Genomic DNA, 17823 nt, shown 5'->3' with positions numbered 1-17823 from the left:
TAGGCTGTGATAAAAGCTATATTAATACGTTCTCAAAAATCTTACTGTATTTTCACCCCAGTGATGCAATTCACAGCTTGTCTGTTAACACATCTGAAAAACCAGTCACTCTACTCTTGTTCTTTGGGGTCGCTTCTTAAGTGAACAAGGCTTGAACACAAGACCAGAGTCTAAAACTTGGTATCAGAGACGCCCCCTAAGTGATTGATGGGCAGGTAATATATACAGAGTGGAAACATTAGACAGAGATGATTCACACCCCAGATGAACCCAGCGTCACATTACTGAAAACAGCGTGCACTGTAACACTTACAAATTGCTTACTTCTTCCATTTTCCAGTTACTCTTCTCAGACCATGGTTAACTGTAACCAAAACCCCAAAAGGGAAACTGAAGATAAATGCCTAACTACCGTTTCCGCTGTTGGTAGGTGGTAAGAACATGGCGGCAGGCACAACACTTCATTCTAGGTAGTAAGAGTAATGACGGAATAGACTTTAGGCACGAGGACATCTCGAGACACCAGGAAAGCGGCACACCAAGGGCGTCTCAAGCCTCCCGAGGTGAATGTGTGTGGATGGTGGCTTGCTCTTTCCGACAAGTGCTGTTGCGGCTAAGAGAAGTCACACGGTCTGGGGAGATGGCTCAATGGGTAAAACATTTCGTGTGCAAATCTAGGGACTGGGGTTTGGAGTATCAGGATCCATGTAAATACAGGCAGGTTGGGGTTCGCTTGAAGCTCCAGTGCTTGGAACTCAGGTAGACAAGCCTATTCGAAAGCTCTGGGGTCCATGAGCAACCTTGCCTAGAATAAGCACCTGAGGAAGATTCCTGGAACACGTATCAGGCCTCCACGTGTGTATGTGTGCACATGAACCTGCACACATGTGCGCGTGTGTGCGCGCTCGCGCGCGCGCGCACACACACACACACACACACAATTTATATACTCAATTCCAGTCATGCTAAACTCAGCTTTGTGATGGAACTTCCTGGCCAGTATTTTTTCTTTTTTTACCATACAGTTTCTTATTACTATTGCTTTGTAGTATATCTTTTAAAAATTATTTTTATTAATTACAGTTTATTCACTTTGTGTCCCCCCTGTACCCCCTCCCTCCTCCCCTCCCGATCCCACCCTCCCTCCCCCTTCTTCACGCATACCCCTTCCCAAGTCCACTGATAGGGGAGGTCCTCTTCTCCTTCCTTCTGATCTTAGTCTATCAGGTCTCATCAGGAGTGGCTACATTGTCTTCTTCTGTGGCCTGGTAAGGCTGCTCTCCCCTCAGGGGAAGGTGATCAAAGAGCAGGCCAATCAGTTCATGTCCCCATTACTATGGAGGCCACTGGACACTGAACTGCCATAGGCTACCTCCATGCAGGGGTTCCAGGCCATCTCCATGAGTGGTCCATGAGTATCAGTTTCAGAAAAGGACCTTGTGCCCAGACTTTTTGGATCTGTTGTTGTCCTTGTGGAGCTCCTCTCCTCTCCAGGTCTTACTCTCTCCCACTTCTTTCATAAGCTTCCCTGCACTCTGCCCAAAGTTTGGCTATGAGTCTCAGCATCTGCCTCGATATCCTGCAGGGTAGAGCCTTTCAGAGGCCTTCTCTGGTAGGCTCCTGTCCTGTTCTCTGTTTTTTCCCTCCTCCGATGTCTGTCCTCTTTGCCTTTCTGAATGGGGATTGACCATCTTAGCCAGAGTCCTCCTTCCTGATTAGCTTCCTTAGGTGTACAGACTTTAGTAGGTTTATCCTATATTATATGTCTACTATCCACTTATGAGTATACACCCTGTCTTTATACTTAGTTTGGACATGTGTGGCAACGATCTTATCCCTGTTACCCCGTGCTGTGTGGGAAAGTATTCCATACCTCCTTTTCATGTGTGTTTTCTTTCCATTCCTTACTTAATTGGAAGCACCTTGAGGTCAGAGGTTACTGCTATAGCTGTGGCAGCCTTTGCACCCTTCCTATCCCCCCCCCCCAGTTCAACTCTACAGAAGAGGAATGCATCCCACAGAGCAGTAACTCAGCCATGATTAAATAAGCCAGTGATGGAGTCATTCAGTTTCTCTGTCCTTTGACCTTCTAACAAATTCCAGCTTAAAGAGCCCCAGCTCTCAATACTGCTCTGTCTTTAAAGCAGCAGAAACTGATTGGGAAATACCACTCTTAAAGGCTGCTTTCAGGTAGGTTTGCTGCTTGTCACACTTGGGGGGATAATTGTCTCCGGAGACTGGGACTGTACAATGACTGTTACTTTTGCTGTAACTTTAAGGTAAACATAGATGTTCCCCAAAGGGAAGCCCACCTGCAAATTCTGCAAACTGGTGTTGAGTGGAAATAATTATGAAAGTTTTTCCAATCCAGACAGCCATCTGTTATAAAGTACAGTGAGCCTCCAGAATGGAATCTGGGGGCTTGAGAGATGCCTCAGTTAGTCAAGTGCTTGCTGAGTAGGCATAAGGACCCAAATTGGGATTCTCATACACTCCCCACAAAAAGCTGGTCATGATGTGCCTGTCACTACAGATGTGCTCCTGGGCCAGTACCCCTAACTGGTCTCCTGAATCAGTGAAGCTCAGATTCAGTGAGAGACCTTGCCTCAGAAAATTACAGAGGAGAGACATCAAGGATGATACATGATCTAGACCTCTGGCTTTCACACACATACGTGTGCACACACATACACGAAATAGTAAATAAATCAACAGAATTTCATAATTAGCCCTACAAATTGCAGGCTTTTAAAAACATACCTTCAGTATTTCTGTAGTTGGGAGGAGTGTCTGAGTTATTCTCAGGTGTGTTTTAGCCCAGTCAGTCACAGATGTAACCCCCACAAACCCAAATACTACGAACAATTAAACAATTTAAGTTGTCACAGTTTCCATAGTTTTCTTACCATTTAATTTTAAAACTAATTTGACTTTTTCCCTAGTCACCAAAAATTTTTTAAAAAGGTACAGGCTCTTAATATATATATTTTTCTGCTTTATTTATTTGGAGGTGTGTGTCTGGAATTGCCTTTGTAGCCATCTGTCCATGAGCCTAGATTTCTGTGCCTCAACTTCCCAAGAGTTAGGATTACTATTGGTGTGCACCCCTTTCCTCGGCCCAGTGCTTTCATCTTTTCCTTTCTTGTCAGAGTAACTAAGAGCAGGAAGGAGGAGAAAAAAAGCTGACATTGTACTATACTTTGTAATCTGCACATTTAATTTGTATTTTCTTCTGCAAATGACAGCTGGAGATTAGAGCCTAGGTCATAGGTGTTGACTTTTAATGCATTTATAGTCTAATATTTAATACATTTTATGGAGAACACACGTTCAAGAGACAGGGTGCTGGTTTTGGCTTAGCTCTTCACTCTGTCACCTGACCAAGACATTTAGGCCATGGCATCAGCCTCTGCCAAAAGACAATGTACTCTATAACTTCTGTTGTCTCCGCCCTCCGGACTATCCTTACTCTAGTCTGATGGAGAATCATTCTGGCAAAAAGCCTGCTGGGAATCTGTGAGGAGCTCAGTGACCCCGTTTCGTCTTCATGTGGTGACCTCTCCTACCTAGAGCCATACCAAAGGTGTTTGTTCTTTAAGTATTTAATTGCCCGTCCTCTGTTGCATCTAATCCAACTTTAACTGAAATTGTTTCTTTTCTCATTATAAGAGTGCATTTAACTCAGTAAACCAGGAGCTAGAGAGGTCCTGGAAGTTCTGGAAGTTTGGGGTTTTGTTTGTTTTTAACTGCTTTTGTTGAATTTTTAATTTGTGCCTTTTTATCAGCTTTTATGCAGCCAGAGAAATCTGATCTATTACTGGTGCCCGGGGTCACTCTTTGGAGGATGCTCTTCTATAATTTGGACTAATATTCCACACTGGGCAATACTCCAAGTGTCAGGCCACCACTATGGCCCAGACTTCTGTATGGAGACCAGGCAATTGGTGTTAGGTGTGTGTGACATACTCCTGGGAATGTGCCTTCCTCCTTCCCTGTGCAAGAGCCGGCCCAGGCCCTCATGCATCCCAGGCAAACACTTTACCACCGAGCTGTACCTCAGCTTAGGTCGAATTTCTGAGAGTCCCTAATTTCTTCATGCTGGAAATTCTGGAAACAGATCAATCTTCTATACGTTGGTTTCTCTCTTCCCTGGTTAAGCAGTCTGCATCTTGTCTGGTCTCTCAAGATAGGCGGAAGCCACAGCCCAACAGTTATTTTCTTTCTTTGGACATATCTTATACTTGCTGCCAATGCCAAACAAACCTTGACATTTGACGTCACTACAGCCACTCTGTAGAAACCCGCAGTGCCTTTATCCATTAATGTAATGTCCTCCACGAGCTTATCAAGTGTAGCTCTCTGTCTCTGTCTCCATCTGTTTCTCTCTGTTTCGTTTCTCCTCTCTATCTGTCCTTCTGCCTTTCTCCCTCTACCAGTCTCTTTCATACGTGTATGTATGTCTGTGTCTGTGTCTGCATTATGTACGTATGTGTGTGAACGATGTGTTACTCTGTCTTAGCCACAATGGACAGGCAGCCCTGTCTCTAAAGCACCTCGATCCATCCAACCACATCGTCTCTGTTTATTTTACTCTGCTGCACGGTAAGCTATCCCGATCTTTCCTCTTCTCTCACCTTCCCTTACCACCTGGGCTGCACATCCTAGCTGCCTCCTTCTCCCTGAAGCTCTTGCCAGGTCTCGCCATACTTGTTTGGTGTCTCTTCTCAGATTAGAAGTAATCACCATTCTTCATTCTCTTGGGCTTGTTTCCCTCCCCTTTGACAAAACTGTAAGTCTAGGCACCATATAATATATACCTAGTTCATACTGACACTAGCAACAAGCACTGAGTCTTGTGTGGTGCATTGTAAGTACTGGTTGACTTGAACAAGATTATTGTTATAGATTGTTTCTTTTTTGTTGTTGTTGTTTTTGGTTTTGTTTTTTTCCTAGCCTACTGGAACAGTCTTGCATAAGGGAGAAAGTGTTAGTATCAAAGACTCCTGGGTGGTAAGGGAAACAGAAGTCCCCAGGAAAGCCACTTTGCATATATCAACATATTTTTGTCTCTAGCCGTTTGCCGGAACTCTTTTCAACAATTTTAAGAGTATAGGCTCATTAGCCGAAAGGCTTCTGAGGGATAAAACCTAACTAACCCCTTTAACAAAGGCTGAGTGGAAGTCGCTGCAACTGTAAGCGACTGCCTTTCCTTACCCAGGTGGACACCCTCACCCTCACCTTGTTCCGTGCTTTCTGTTTACCCTCCCTTTACTCCTCAGAATGAATGCTTGGCCCCAGGTGGCTTATCCTCTACCTCCCTGTCCTTGGCTCCTGCCTCCTGTCTCCAGATCATCTCTTCCTTCTTTCGTGCCTAAAAGAGGTTCTAAAAGAAGTTCCGCTCTCCTTTGACGTCATTCCTGTCTCCTCCAACCCCACTTCTTTTCACCTGAGTTCTCCGGAGGCTGCCCATCCCCCACCTTTGACAGATCCCACCCTGTGTTTCTTTGTTCTTAGGTGTGAGTACCTTTTCTTCTCCAGTGTATTTTGAGCTTCTTGAAGGTAGAAGTCAGTTGTGCCATTTGTTTGTGGAGAAGAGTACATACGGGTGTGCACACCGTGAGCTACATATGCTACTTTACACATGTTTAAACCATCCCATGTAAACATACAGTGTTCCAGCGAGGCACCCAAGCAGATATTTTTAATCGAATCAAGGGTATGCACTGCTCTCACTGTTTTCAAATGCAGCAGCTCAAAGACTTTGCCAGACCATTAGTCATCCAAATGTTTATTACAGTTCTACGTGACTGTGTCACTCATGCTGCTACAATTTAATCTTCTGCCAAGGAACCGTTGAAATGCCAGGCGCCACCTCTTTTTCACACCTCATCAACCGAGCAGGTCACCTGTGGGATCCCCTGCATGGTGTCCGTAAATCTTCACTGTCACCAAAGCTGTTTCTAAGGGAACTGAAGGCAGGCAGAGGAGGAGACTTCATTATGGCTGGAGCTGACTTTTGACCCTCATGCTCACTGTTGTCTTATACTTGAGGATGTCTTTCTTGCCTGTGTAATTTTTGTGTGCATATTTGTCTGTGTGTGTGTGTGTGTGTGTGTGTGTGTGTGTGTGTGTGTGTGCACGAGCGCACATGTGTGAAAATTGGAAGACAGCTTCAGTTGTCATTCTTCAGGCATGAGGCAATTGTTTTTTTTTTTTTTTTTTTTTTTTTTTTTTTATTCAGACAGTGTTTGTCACTGGTATGGAGTTCACAAAGCAAGCTATGTCAGTGGGTCATCAAGCCCAGAGTTCTGACTGTCCCTGCCTCTCCAGAGATCATATTATATAAGACTACACCACCTTGCTCAGCTTGAGAAAAGATGAGTTCTGGGGATTGAACTTGGATCCTTGCACTTGCAAGGCTACCACCTCGAATGAGCTACCACCGCAGCCTCTTTTGCCTGTGCTTCTGAACTGATGCTAATAGATATCTACCACACAGTCATCCTACTAACAGTAGGGCAGCAAGGGATGTTGGTGTTTGCAGTGTTGACTGGCATTTTGAATTCTTCTGCATGGTCATTCAATGAACATTAGCTATCAGGGGTCAGAGGGCAGCTTTTCAGAATCTCTAGAACTGGATGGAGCCGTCAGCTACCAACGGGATCTAACCTGGGGCACTAACCATGTTGACCCCATGTGCTAAGTCACCAGCTGGCTTTGGTTTTAATTTAAAATTTGAGGTACCTGTCTTTTAAACATTTTCTTTTCTGTGGTTATTCTATTATGAGAGAGAGAGAGAGAGAGAGAGACAGAGAGAGAGAGAGAGAGAGAGAGACAGAGAGAGAGAGAGAGAGAATGTTTGTGTTTGTGTGCGGCCTCCAGTGCAGACTCTGGAGCCAGCTCTGGGATTCAGATTCTCCTTGCACTCAGTGGCTGTGAAACCTGGAAGAAGGAAGGTTGACTCCTTTGAAAACGGGAATCTTGATGGCACTTGTCTTTCACTGAAAGGCTTAGCTGCTTCTGTCTTTGAACAGAATAGGCCCATCTCAGGATGGAAACATGTATACTTAGATATTATTAACTTCACACACCTCTTTGTCATTTTCTATGCTGTTGCTTGCTTGAGCTTCGTTTCTCTTTATTCACTGATTTAACCTGCAATATACATAGAAGAAACCGGAATCTTTAGCCATTAAGGTAGTACACGGATCTGGTACTTCCCTGGAGGGCCTTAATCTGCCAGGGCTAATGGTATTGCCATGGCAGCAGAAAGGCAGGTGACTGCATTGAATCTGTAGTCAGAAAGGGGAAAGGCACACACTGGTGTTCAGCTGGCTGCCTTCCCCTATTCAGTGATCTTTCCTCCTCAGCTGAGTACCTTTGGGAACCTCTCATAGACATACCCTGTCTCCTAGGTGATTCTTAATCCCGTCAAGTTGACAATGAGTACTGACCTTCATGAAAGCACTGGGTGGACTGTGATGGATTTATAATTAAGGATCCAGCTAAACTGAAAGTGCATTGATTAGTTTCGGGGTGCATTGATAGAAGACCCCAGTCCTGAGCCACAGGTTCATTCCATAGTGACAGGCCAGGAGGAGAGAGGTGAGAACGCATTGGGAGGGAAATTCAAGACCAAGCCATTTCTTAAAAAAAGCACTGAAGGTATAATTCGTAGGGTTTTTGTTTTGAAGTGCATGATTCCATGATATTCAAAGCATCACCTAGTTTAGTCATGGCCACTAAGGGGTTGTCAGTGACACACAGTAGCTAATCTCCATCACATTCATAGACTAGTGAATGTAGAGTCAATTCCAAAGCCAGAGCAGTGTGACAGGGTGTTCACAGCCCATACTGGGACTTGAGGGACCAGGTCAGTAAAAGAAAAAATACCATGGGAGCTGAGGAATTGAAAAGAACTAGAAGATGACCGACACCAAAGAGTTTGGGGTTTTATGTTGGGGGGGGCTGTTTGTTTTGTAACATTGGAATCAAACATACCAATCAAGCAGTAAGTGAATACACAGTCCACATGCTTACTAGCCAACTAAAACTGCAAAAAACTAGAGAAGAGGTGATCTGGCACCTGGGAACCAGGCTAATGTATATTTATAGCTATTGGATGTGTTGACAGGGAGCTTCCCAAGACCAGACTAGGGAATCACTATAGGAAAGGGGTTTATTGGGACTCACCAGAGGACTGTGGCTGGCTTGGGACAGGGCCTGAGTTTCATGGTGGCGTGTCTTAGATATGGCTGAACCATAGGCATCACATGAGGACAAGGTTCTGGCAAGCCTGGTGATCCTCTGAGGGGGTCCTTCTAACTCAGTAATTTGGAAGAGCTATGCTTCCCATTCTCACCATCGAAGCCCTGAGACAGGAGGATTTCAGGAAGTTCGAGGCCAGCCCGGGCTACAGAGTAAGATTATGTCTCAAGAAAGGATGGAAGCCAAGTGAATGGGAAGAGCCGTGGTGAGGACCCCCTTGGGTGTACAATAGCTGGTGTCAGTTGTGCCTTCCCTTTGGGGTTTGGCTGCTGTGTTCCTGAAGCTATGGTGAGCTTGCGGTACCCACATCATCCGCTGCTGCCCAGCTCCATCTGGTATCTGGAGTGTGGGGGCACTGGTGGGTGTGTCTATTTGGTTCTGAGGTGAGAGTAAGGGTGCCTTTTGCGTGCCTCTTTGGAAACATTGGGTGATGCTCTTTGAATACAGTAGAATTCATCCCGTCCTTCATTGTTATTCTTTTGCTCCCGACTCCATTTTTCTCCCAGCTGTGAGTGACGGCTAGCATTCCTGCCGCCTGTCCTCTGCCAACTTATGCCCTCTTTTCTTCCTGAGGATGTTGTGGTGACTCATGTGTCAATACAAAGTACTTCTGCCCTACAGATTCTCGTGTGTGTGTGTCTTTGCAGGCTTGCTTACGTTTGTATACAACACACATACACATAGACGTAGGATGTGTTCAGCGTAGGCTAATAATGAGTCCGGTACAGCTGGTGCAATGAGCAAGACATTTTTTTGCATAGATACGTGGCTGGTTTTTTTTTTTTCTTCCCTTCCTGATCTTAGACATAAGATTTCTTTTTTAAATTTTTCAAAAAAGCAGACAAAGCAGCGACATAAAGCCACAAATCCTATGGCTCCTACCAGTTGTGCTATATAAGCTCTGGAGAGCCTGACGCTGAGAGTGAGCGCCTGACATAGTGACCTCATTCCCGACACTGCCTTTACGGGCAGTGGCAGAACTGTGATGCTGCCGGGGCTGCAGGCCCGATGGGGCAATGAGCACCGGGCTTGCAAAGACTTGCAAGGCAACTGGAATTTCTGACAAATAGCTCGCTGCAGCTAAACTTTGATCCGGTGTACTGTAGAACTGCCTGTTACACGTAGATGGGAGATTCATCCTCCATGACAGTGAAAACCCCAGCCTTAAAAACAAACTTAAAAAAAAAAGAAAGAAAGAAAGAAAGAAAGAAAGAAAGAAAGAAAGAAAGAAAGAAAGAAAGAAAGAAATGTACCAAATATTTGATTGAAGGTTTTTGGTTGTTTTTTTTTTTTTGTTCTTTTTTTTTTTTTGAGTATACAATGGCAGATAAAATTTAATATGTTTTCTTTCTTGAAGTATTTTGGAGGTATGTGCTCTTTTTACTCTTTTGGTGATTAAAAAAATATGTGGGGGGGACTAATGCATGTGATGGTGCCTGGGACCCCTGGAGGGGAGCATTTGCTCCTTGGCCCCTGCACCCAGGGTCTGTCCTATCCTCCGAGTCTCTGTACTGCACAGACAAAGGACCTGACAGACACACACAGGCTGTGGCTTTTCTTGGAGCGATGACTCATTTCAGCTCACAAAGGATTCTGGGCATGGGAGTGAGAAGTCAGGTTGGCTGATTGGTCCCTGTGACTTCCCTTTGCAGAGGAGAATCAGAAGAGGAGTGACTGTGCAGATTCCCGAGACACTGCAGTGGGATGTGGGCTCAGTGCTCTCGCCTGTGATCTGTGGGCTAGCCGGGGGTCAGGATCCAGCCAGCGGCTTCATGCAAATAAGATAAAAAGATGGTAAAGATTACCCCCCCCTCACACACACACCGGTGGTGAGATCCACACTAGCAAAGTACATTCAGAGCCTTTTAAAGGTGCTTTTGTTTTGTCAGCCCTTGTCTCGGCGCCACAAGCCCCGATTTGTCAGAGGAGCTGAGGGTTCCGTAGCCAGTCAATATATATATACTTTCCAAGGTAAAGTATCAGATTGCTGTTGCAGTCCACGGGCCTGCAGTAACTTATCAGAAATGTTCACTTAGGATGCTGTTGCGCGAACATTTACTCTCTCTTCTTATTACAGATTCTAGGACGTCCATTTCTGTTACTGGCTCCTTCTTGTGCTTGGATGCATTCCCTTAGCATGCACCAGGCTTTAGCATCAAAGCTACCTGGGGAATGGAGCCAGTCCAGAAAGGGTCAGGTAGGTTTCCCCTGCTTTTATTTCAAAAATTGTTGTATGAGAAAAAAAAAAAAAAGGTACATGTTTAAAAATGTCAGTAGCACCCATGACCAGGGCGTGCGGACCTCTGAGGACCGGCCTTGCCATTAGCATGCCCCAGGCCTCAGTTCCAGGTGCTCCAGTGGAGGCTGTCCATTGCATGCGACCACACCAGCATGAGCCATTGCTGCGCCGGGGCTGAGCCAGCCGCAGCTGTAGATCCGAGGCTAGGAAGAAATTAGAGTGCTTCATCTCCATCTGCATGTCTCACTCACTTTCCAAGAGGAAAAAAAAATATTTCTTGGCACTTTTTATCTTCAATGAATATACAGTCCATGAAATGGGAAATCCCCCTGCAGCACACTCAGGGGTGAGGGGGGCTGATTTACACACTCAGAGTAAGATGCTCTAAGAAGAGCATCAAGTTGAGGCTTCTGTGAGCTAACAGAGGATTTTGGTTGTGACTGAACTATTTTTTTTTTCTATAGCATCCATGAGGTTTTCACATACAACCTCTCTTAAAAAAATGATAACAAAATGGTAAAAATATTTCCTCACGTTGCATTCACCGACATGAATATGGCATATCTGAAAACATGATTTTAGCACCTCCCCAAAGGCAGGGTCAGTATTGCTATTTAATAATGGGATGTCTCAGAGTATTGGGTCCTTCTCGTCGTTTGCATAATTGGAGCATCTTAAAATAATTCCAAATCTACATTGGCAGGGCCCCTCAGACATGTCTTCTCTCTTTATGGGTACAGTCATACTCAAAGGTCCCCCTCACAACACAGAACAGTAAAGGCATTGCTCCCCCCCCTTTTTTAAGGATGTTTTTGCAAATAGGACTCTGCAGGCTTACCTTTGAGGGTACCACAGTCAGTTTCAAAGGCTGCTCCGCCAGGCAAAGCACACACCTAATGTGTAATGGCCATGATTGCCACACCCTACCAGGGCTGCTCATCTTTGGAGACCCCGTTTAAAAACCTCTCTTCCGCATAAACTCTCCTAATGGAAAGTATTACAACAGGGAATTCGTCCATTTGTATCATCTTCCCCCTCTGGTTTCCAAAGTACCGGTCTGCATCTCACAAGGGCACTCTCGGACGACAGCAAATTTTGTGTTGTATCTGATCATTCCTCCTCATACCTCATTGTTCCCTTTCTCACCTTTCAACCCACGAGACCCCTGTCCAGTTTCCCTTCTATTTTCACGTCATATGTGCATACATGATTTTATCTGTTTATAAAAATCTAGCCACCACGTATTTGAGAAAATATGCTGTTTGTCTGAGATTGGTTTAATTGTCCTAATATAACTGTCTCCAGTGGCATCCATTTTCCCCGCAAAGGATGTATCTTTGTTGTTTATGGCTATCACCTCCTAGTCCATGTGTGTGTATGTGTATGTGTGTGTGTCTGTACATGTGTGCATGCATGCGCGAGTGTTTATTTCCGTTGCGCTGTTGTGGCACACCTAGCTTAGTTCCATAGCTCAGCTGCTGTGAGTGGTGCTACAGTGTATCACTCACGTGACAGGACTTGGGTCCTCTGGATAAATACCTAGGCGTGCTACGTTTGAATCATAGAGTAGTTTTATTTTTAGGTTTTTTTTTTTGAGGAAATTTATTATTATTATTTTTTAATCTACAGAAGTCGGACTGGTTTACATTCCCACCACTGCTACAGGAGGGAGCATTGCCTTTTGCCCACATCTTTGCCAGCCTTTTAAAACTTAAATGATTGCCGTTCTGACCGGAGTGAAATGGAATGTTAGTGCAGTTTTAATTTGTATTTCTCTGATGACTGGAAAGACCTGTTTATTGGCTGTTTGAGTTTCCTCTTCTGAGAGCTGTTTCATCATTCCACTGATTGACCAGTTTGTTTCATTTGTTTTTGCTTCAGGTCTTTACAGGTTTTGCATATTGAAGATAGACATCCCAGGTCACATGTAAAACTAGCACAGATTTTTTTCTTTCATTCCTCATGTTGTTTTTCCTTACGTTCGAGAGGCCCCAGGTGTCACTTGTTGACATTTCCTCAGCAACTGGAGCCTATTTAGAGGTTTGGTTTTGTCGTTGTTGATTTTAGATTTTGTTCGGTTGGTTTTGGTTTTTGTAGACAGGGTTTCTCTGTGTAGCCCTGGCTATCCTGGAATCACTCTGTAGACCAGGCTGGCCACAAACTAACAGAGATCTGCCTGCCTCTGCCTCCCAAGTGCTGGGATTAAAGCCATATGCCACCACCGCCCAGCTTGTCTTTGTTTTTGAGACAGTGTCAAGGTTGGCCTTGAACCTGTGATGTAACTGAAGCTGCCCTTTAACTTCCATTCCTCCTACCTCTGTCTCCCAAGTATATGTGCCAACTCCTCTGGCTAGGCTCCTGTTGCACTTTTTGTTTTGTTTTGTGTGTGTATTGTTTTTACTATAGTTCTTCACAGGATGCTTTGAACATTAATTTGAATATTTTATTACTTATTTTTTCACATTTTATGTCTAAACTGTACTCACTGGAAGCAGAGAACTAGATGTGTGTTTTTCCTACAATCCACACATAGAAAGTACACCATAGACAGTTGAAGGAAAGTTGAAAAGCATTTGTTTATCATGTACTTAAAATAATACGCTTGTTAGTTTTGGTTGAAGCAGAAGACATTATATTAAACAAAACAAGCCACTCACAAAAGGACAAATGAAATGTGTCTTAATAATTAGTGGAAGCTTAAAAAAGCCAATCTCTTAAAGGAGAGACTAGAGTAGAGGTCACAAGAGACTGGAGGCAGAGAGGGACAGAAGATATGAGAGAGGTCATACAGTAAGTGCCAAAATAGAGTTGTTAGGGGGAAGCATTCCTGGTGTTTATAGTACTGCCAGGGAGCTGCAGTCTGTAACATTTTATGACAGATCTAAAGTGTCTGGAAGAGAAGACTCCACGTGTCACAACATCGAAGTGATGCTTATCAGTGCCTTCATTTGAACATTACACATTGTAAATTTATACATCCCAAGTACCCAAAAAATACGCACAACTCAGTACATTTTAAAGATTAAATTAAAATTTAAAAAGACTCTTCACCGGGTAGGTTTAGTGCTCAGGTAAACCTCGGGAGTTATATGAGGCTCTGGAAATTATGATTGCTTTTACGCTGTGCTGCAGTGGAGCTGAGAGAGCCTCCCCAGCCTGCTGGTACAGGACTCTTAACCATTAAGAGCAAACGTGAGTGTGCGGCTCTTAACTGTGGGCGTTAATAACAGTTTGCTTGGATTTTACTGGGCAAGCCATCCTTAAGGAAGGAGCGAGCAAAACTCTGAGCATTTGTGCAAATGTCACTTTTTTTCTGTACTCCTGCAGGACATTTTTTCCTAAGGAGATACCCCGGGGCCCAGCACCCTAACTGCCAGTGTTCCCTAACTTTAGCGGTAAGAGCTGTTTCTTAGGCAGCGTGAATGGAGAATTGGTCCAGCCATCGTTCTGAACCTGGGCGGTCTTTATTCTCCTTACTACTTTTGGCACATGCCCTTTCCCGTCCTTTAGGGCTCTAGTGAAATCCATAGCTCCCATTTGCTTTAAGGCCGTTGCCTCCCAGGCTCAAAGTCGTCAGCCTCCTTGTAGCTCAGTGGAAATATTCTGTTCCCTCAGGGCAGGTGTCCTCGGCTGAGTGTCAGGACACTCTCTGACCTTGGCGAGGAGGACTACTGCCTTCCTTATCATGGGCTATGATCTTTTTTCAAGGGCTTCTTTTTATAACTAAATTAATTTTTATAACTAAATTACTCTCTTTTTATAACTAAATTAATTTTCTGTTGGAATAAATTCAAGTACTGGAAAAGGAAATGGATTAAATTCAGATAGGCTTGGAGACTATATGTTTTAGCCACTAGCTACTATTTAGGTCTCAAATGCTAGGTCTCAAAGGCAGCATGTTCAGCATCCATTATCTCACCTAATCACCTCAGTCCCTGTGATGTCAACATCACTATAGACCAGTGGTTCTCAACTTGTGGGGTCACGACCCCTTTGTGGGTCGCACATAAGATATCCTGCGTATCAGATATTGACTTCACAATTCACGACTGTGCAAATTCACAGTTACGAAGTAGAAGCGAAATAATCTTGTGGTCGTGGGTGTCCCCATAACGTGAGAAACCATATTAAAGGGGCCACAGCATCAGGAAGGTGGAGAAGCACTGCTATAGACACGGAAAAGAAAAAAGAGAGAGAAGAACCAGTTCCCCTCAGTGATGTAACTGATGGAGTGCAGAGCTGAGGTCTCAACCTCATGGTATAATAAAGTTGCTGGGTTTTGTCACTGTCCTGACAAGTCACATTTAGGGGAGGAAGTTACTTAATGGTAGAGCGAGTTGGAGTCTTCTCTGTGAGTCTGTTCAAAGCTGCGTGACTTTGTCCTGTCCTTTGGAATTCTCACGCAGCTCTCTCGGAACAACCTCCCTGGCCGCTGGAAGGGGCTGGAAGGGGTTTGGCCATGTCATAATCCGGGGTCTGCCGTTCTAACCGCATTTGACCTGTATTTAATTAGGCCCGGTTGTTGAGGTACACTTGTATTTCACAGAAATCAGTCACAGCATAGCCGCGGCACCTCAGCTGATGAAGCAAGAATACAGAGGCCGAGACACAGCCCTGGGGATTCTAACTTCAAGAACAGCCCTGCAAGTGGCAGGCTGCTTTATTAAATTATAGTTGAAAATTTTCATCAGTAGAAATCGGAACATCTGATACGTCTTTACGGACAGGCAGGGGGTTTGCTGGATGGTAGAAATGGATGTGAAATAATAGATGAAGGCTTCCACTAGGAATTTAGATTTGACTCTCTTTGAGGTACTCCCTCTAAAGGAAGACTCCATATTGTGTGGGAATACTCATTAGCCATGGGCCTTCTAGACCTGTGTGAAATCCAGGAGACTATTAGTTGTTGGCGGCCAAGATTAGCGTTTTATCGTGATTTTTATCTCAGGCGGTGAAGAGCTTTAATTCTGGGTCAGGGAACAGAGAAGAGGAGAGTAGCTCTTGTCACTAACATCTTGGTAAAAAGCAGAGCCAAGTCTGACCTTGTCCTCATGGGCAGGGCCTTTTCATTCATCAAATGCCTGCTATGTAAATGGCAGTCTGCAGGTTTCTGCTTCCTAATTTCTCATACATACTCACTGGGGCGGTGGTTGGTCCACAACACGGAGTTTTAGCAAAGATTTGATGTGGTGACGGGTGTAACGCTTCTCATGGCTCATAGTTCCATTCTAATTCTTCAGCTATAAATTTACATAGCAAATAGCCAAGTGGTCCAAAGTGCTACTAAGTGTTGTGATGTCAGCCATTGTTTCTCATTATATGGAGAGGGTTTTCACTCCCTGCTCTCCGCTAGCTGCCCTTCTCTATTTTTTTATTTTAACCTCTCCTTATTCTGTGACAGTTTCCCAACAATAGCCAAGTCCCAGTAGCAAGAACACTAGCTTAAGTTCAGAAACCATTAGGACGATGCTTTCTTCTGGAAACCGATGGCCCGATTAATCCTCTCGGCCAGCCACACCTTCCTATAACATACAGACATGAGCCGAGCGTTCTGGGTAGCACGAGGACATCAACTCATTTCGGTGTGTGTGTTCTAAGTCACCATGATCACTCTTAACTTGGCTCTCACTACAAGTTTCTGAGGAAGTCATAACTGATGGCCAGATTAACTTCAGCATTAATAATAAGACACTCCTCCTTACTTTACCTTTTGAGTTCAGTTTCCTCAAATACTAACTTTAAAACTGGGTTTTGTGTCCGAGAACTGTTAGGGCTGAAATTAAGCATTTGAAAACCCCAGAAAGGCTGTCATACAAGTTCCAGAACTCTAAACACTTCGCTGTTGTTAAATGTCAATTTTCCTTCACTGCCGATTGGCGATATGGGCCCAACCTTAAAGTTTTGAAGTCAGTGGCATTTTAAAACAAACTTACAGTAAACTAGTAAAAGTGCCGTTTTCAGTGCCAGTTTTCTTTCAGATTTCAATACAAACAGTTGAAAGTCAAGTATAGTAATCCAGTTTCAAAGAAACGTTCATAGCAGCACGCGAGCTAATGGAAGCCACATGCCCCGTCCCCTCAGAAGGCTGCTGTGGTCTTTGAGAGCGTACATAGGAAAGGGATATGTGTTTTTCTAGAAGAACTTTTGGGACAATGTTGTAGTAGATCTTCTGTTAAAAGAACCAAGCAGCATTTATACATAAAATTGGGGTTAATAAATTGAATTAAATTGTAAAACACAGGATTTGTCTGATGCTGTGCATCAGAGAAGTAGTTCACTTAACTGTAACCTCAGAGAGCGGATAACTTCCCCATGCCCACGGGCATCTGAGATAAAACTTGGCAAAAGTAGCACATTTTGCCGAATTGGGTAGTGCTGCCTCATCCCTGTGGGCTCTGAGCATCTCAGAAGCACAGTTCAGGCATTTTATGAAGAATCACCGTATCGGGTAATTTTAATTTTGGCAGAAGAGAGGAGGGGGATAGCATGTTAGTCCTGAGGGGCAAAGCTCAGTCAGACTTGGGTCAGAATGAACATTTGAAGGCTGTTTTATTCAGGGGGAAAATATGATAGCCGACACATTCATGCACTTCTTCAAAAACTAACGCCTCTTCCAGATCAGATAATCATGGAAGTCCTTTCTACAACACCTGGAAGTAAAGCTGGGCATGAGAATTATATTATGATTTGATTTTCTGCCAAAATCCTGACAAATTGATAGAAAATCATAGACCTTTGGAGCCTGAAGAAATCATTGCTACAATCCCATCCAAACCCTTATTTTATAGACAAGGAAACAGGGTCCCAGGTAATTAATTTGTATCTATCTTTAAGAGACTGGATTCTAGGCCAGTAGAAAGACTCGGTTGGTAAAAAGCACTTGCCACCAACCGTGATGACCTGAGTTCAGTCCCAGGAGCCAGGTGGAAGGGGAAAACTGGCCCCTGGAGCCTGTCCTGTGACCTCTATATATGTGTACACTGTGGCATACATCCTCCCAACACAGAACAGGTAAATATGAAGACATTGCATGATCTTTTAAAAGTAAAAAGAAAGTGAGTTTTTAGCATGTATCTCCTGGTGTCTTCAGAGAATAGGGGTTTCCCAATTCTAAACACCTCAGTTTTCCAACTAATTGTTTAGAATTGTAATATGGTATTCAGAATTTGGGATATGAATTTCATGAAGGATAGAGAAGCCTTTCAACCCACAGTAGAGATTAAGTGAACTTTATAGTGAAAAACAAGGAATAATAGATACTGAATGCAGGCTCTTTCTCTCTCTCTCTCTCTCTCTCTCTCTCTCTCTCTCTCTCT

General features: G+C 44.1%; 1 protein-coding gene across 4 annotated transcripts in view; it reads left to right on the top strand.

The window, feature by feature from the left end:
- Positions 1-17823, top strand: part of Stox2 (storkhead box 2) — a 218235-nt gene that overhangs the window by 173378 nt on the left and 27034 nt on the right. Inside the window, exon 2 of one of the 4 annotated variants that reach the window (XM_021642450.2) lies at positions 10346-10465. The exons of the other annotated variants lie outside the window; for them this stretch is intronic. Coding sequence (XP_021498125.1) covers positions 10441-10465 — 25 coding nt within the window. The 5' untranslated portion in view covers positions 10346-10440. The remainder of the gene's footprint in view (positions 1-10345; positions 10466-17823) is intronic. 4 annotated transcript variants of the gene reach the window in all.

Source organism: Meriones unguiculatus, chromosome 4 (assembly GCF_030254825.1).
Source record: "Meriones unguiculatus strain TT.TT164.6M chromosome 4, Bangor_MerUng_6.1, whole genome shotgun sequence".
Taxonomy (NCBI): Eukaryota; Metazoa; Chordata; class Mammalia; order Rodentia; family Muridae; genus Meriones; species Meriones unguiculatus.
This window is presented reverse-complemented; position numbering and strand designations above follow the sequence as displayed.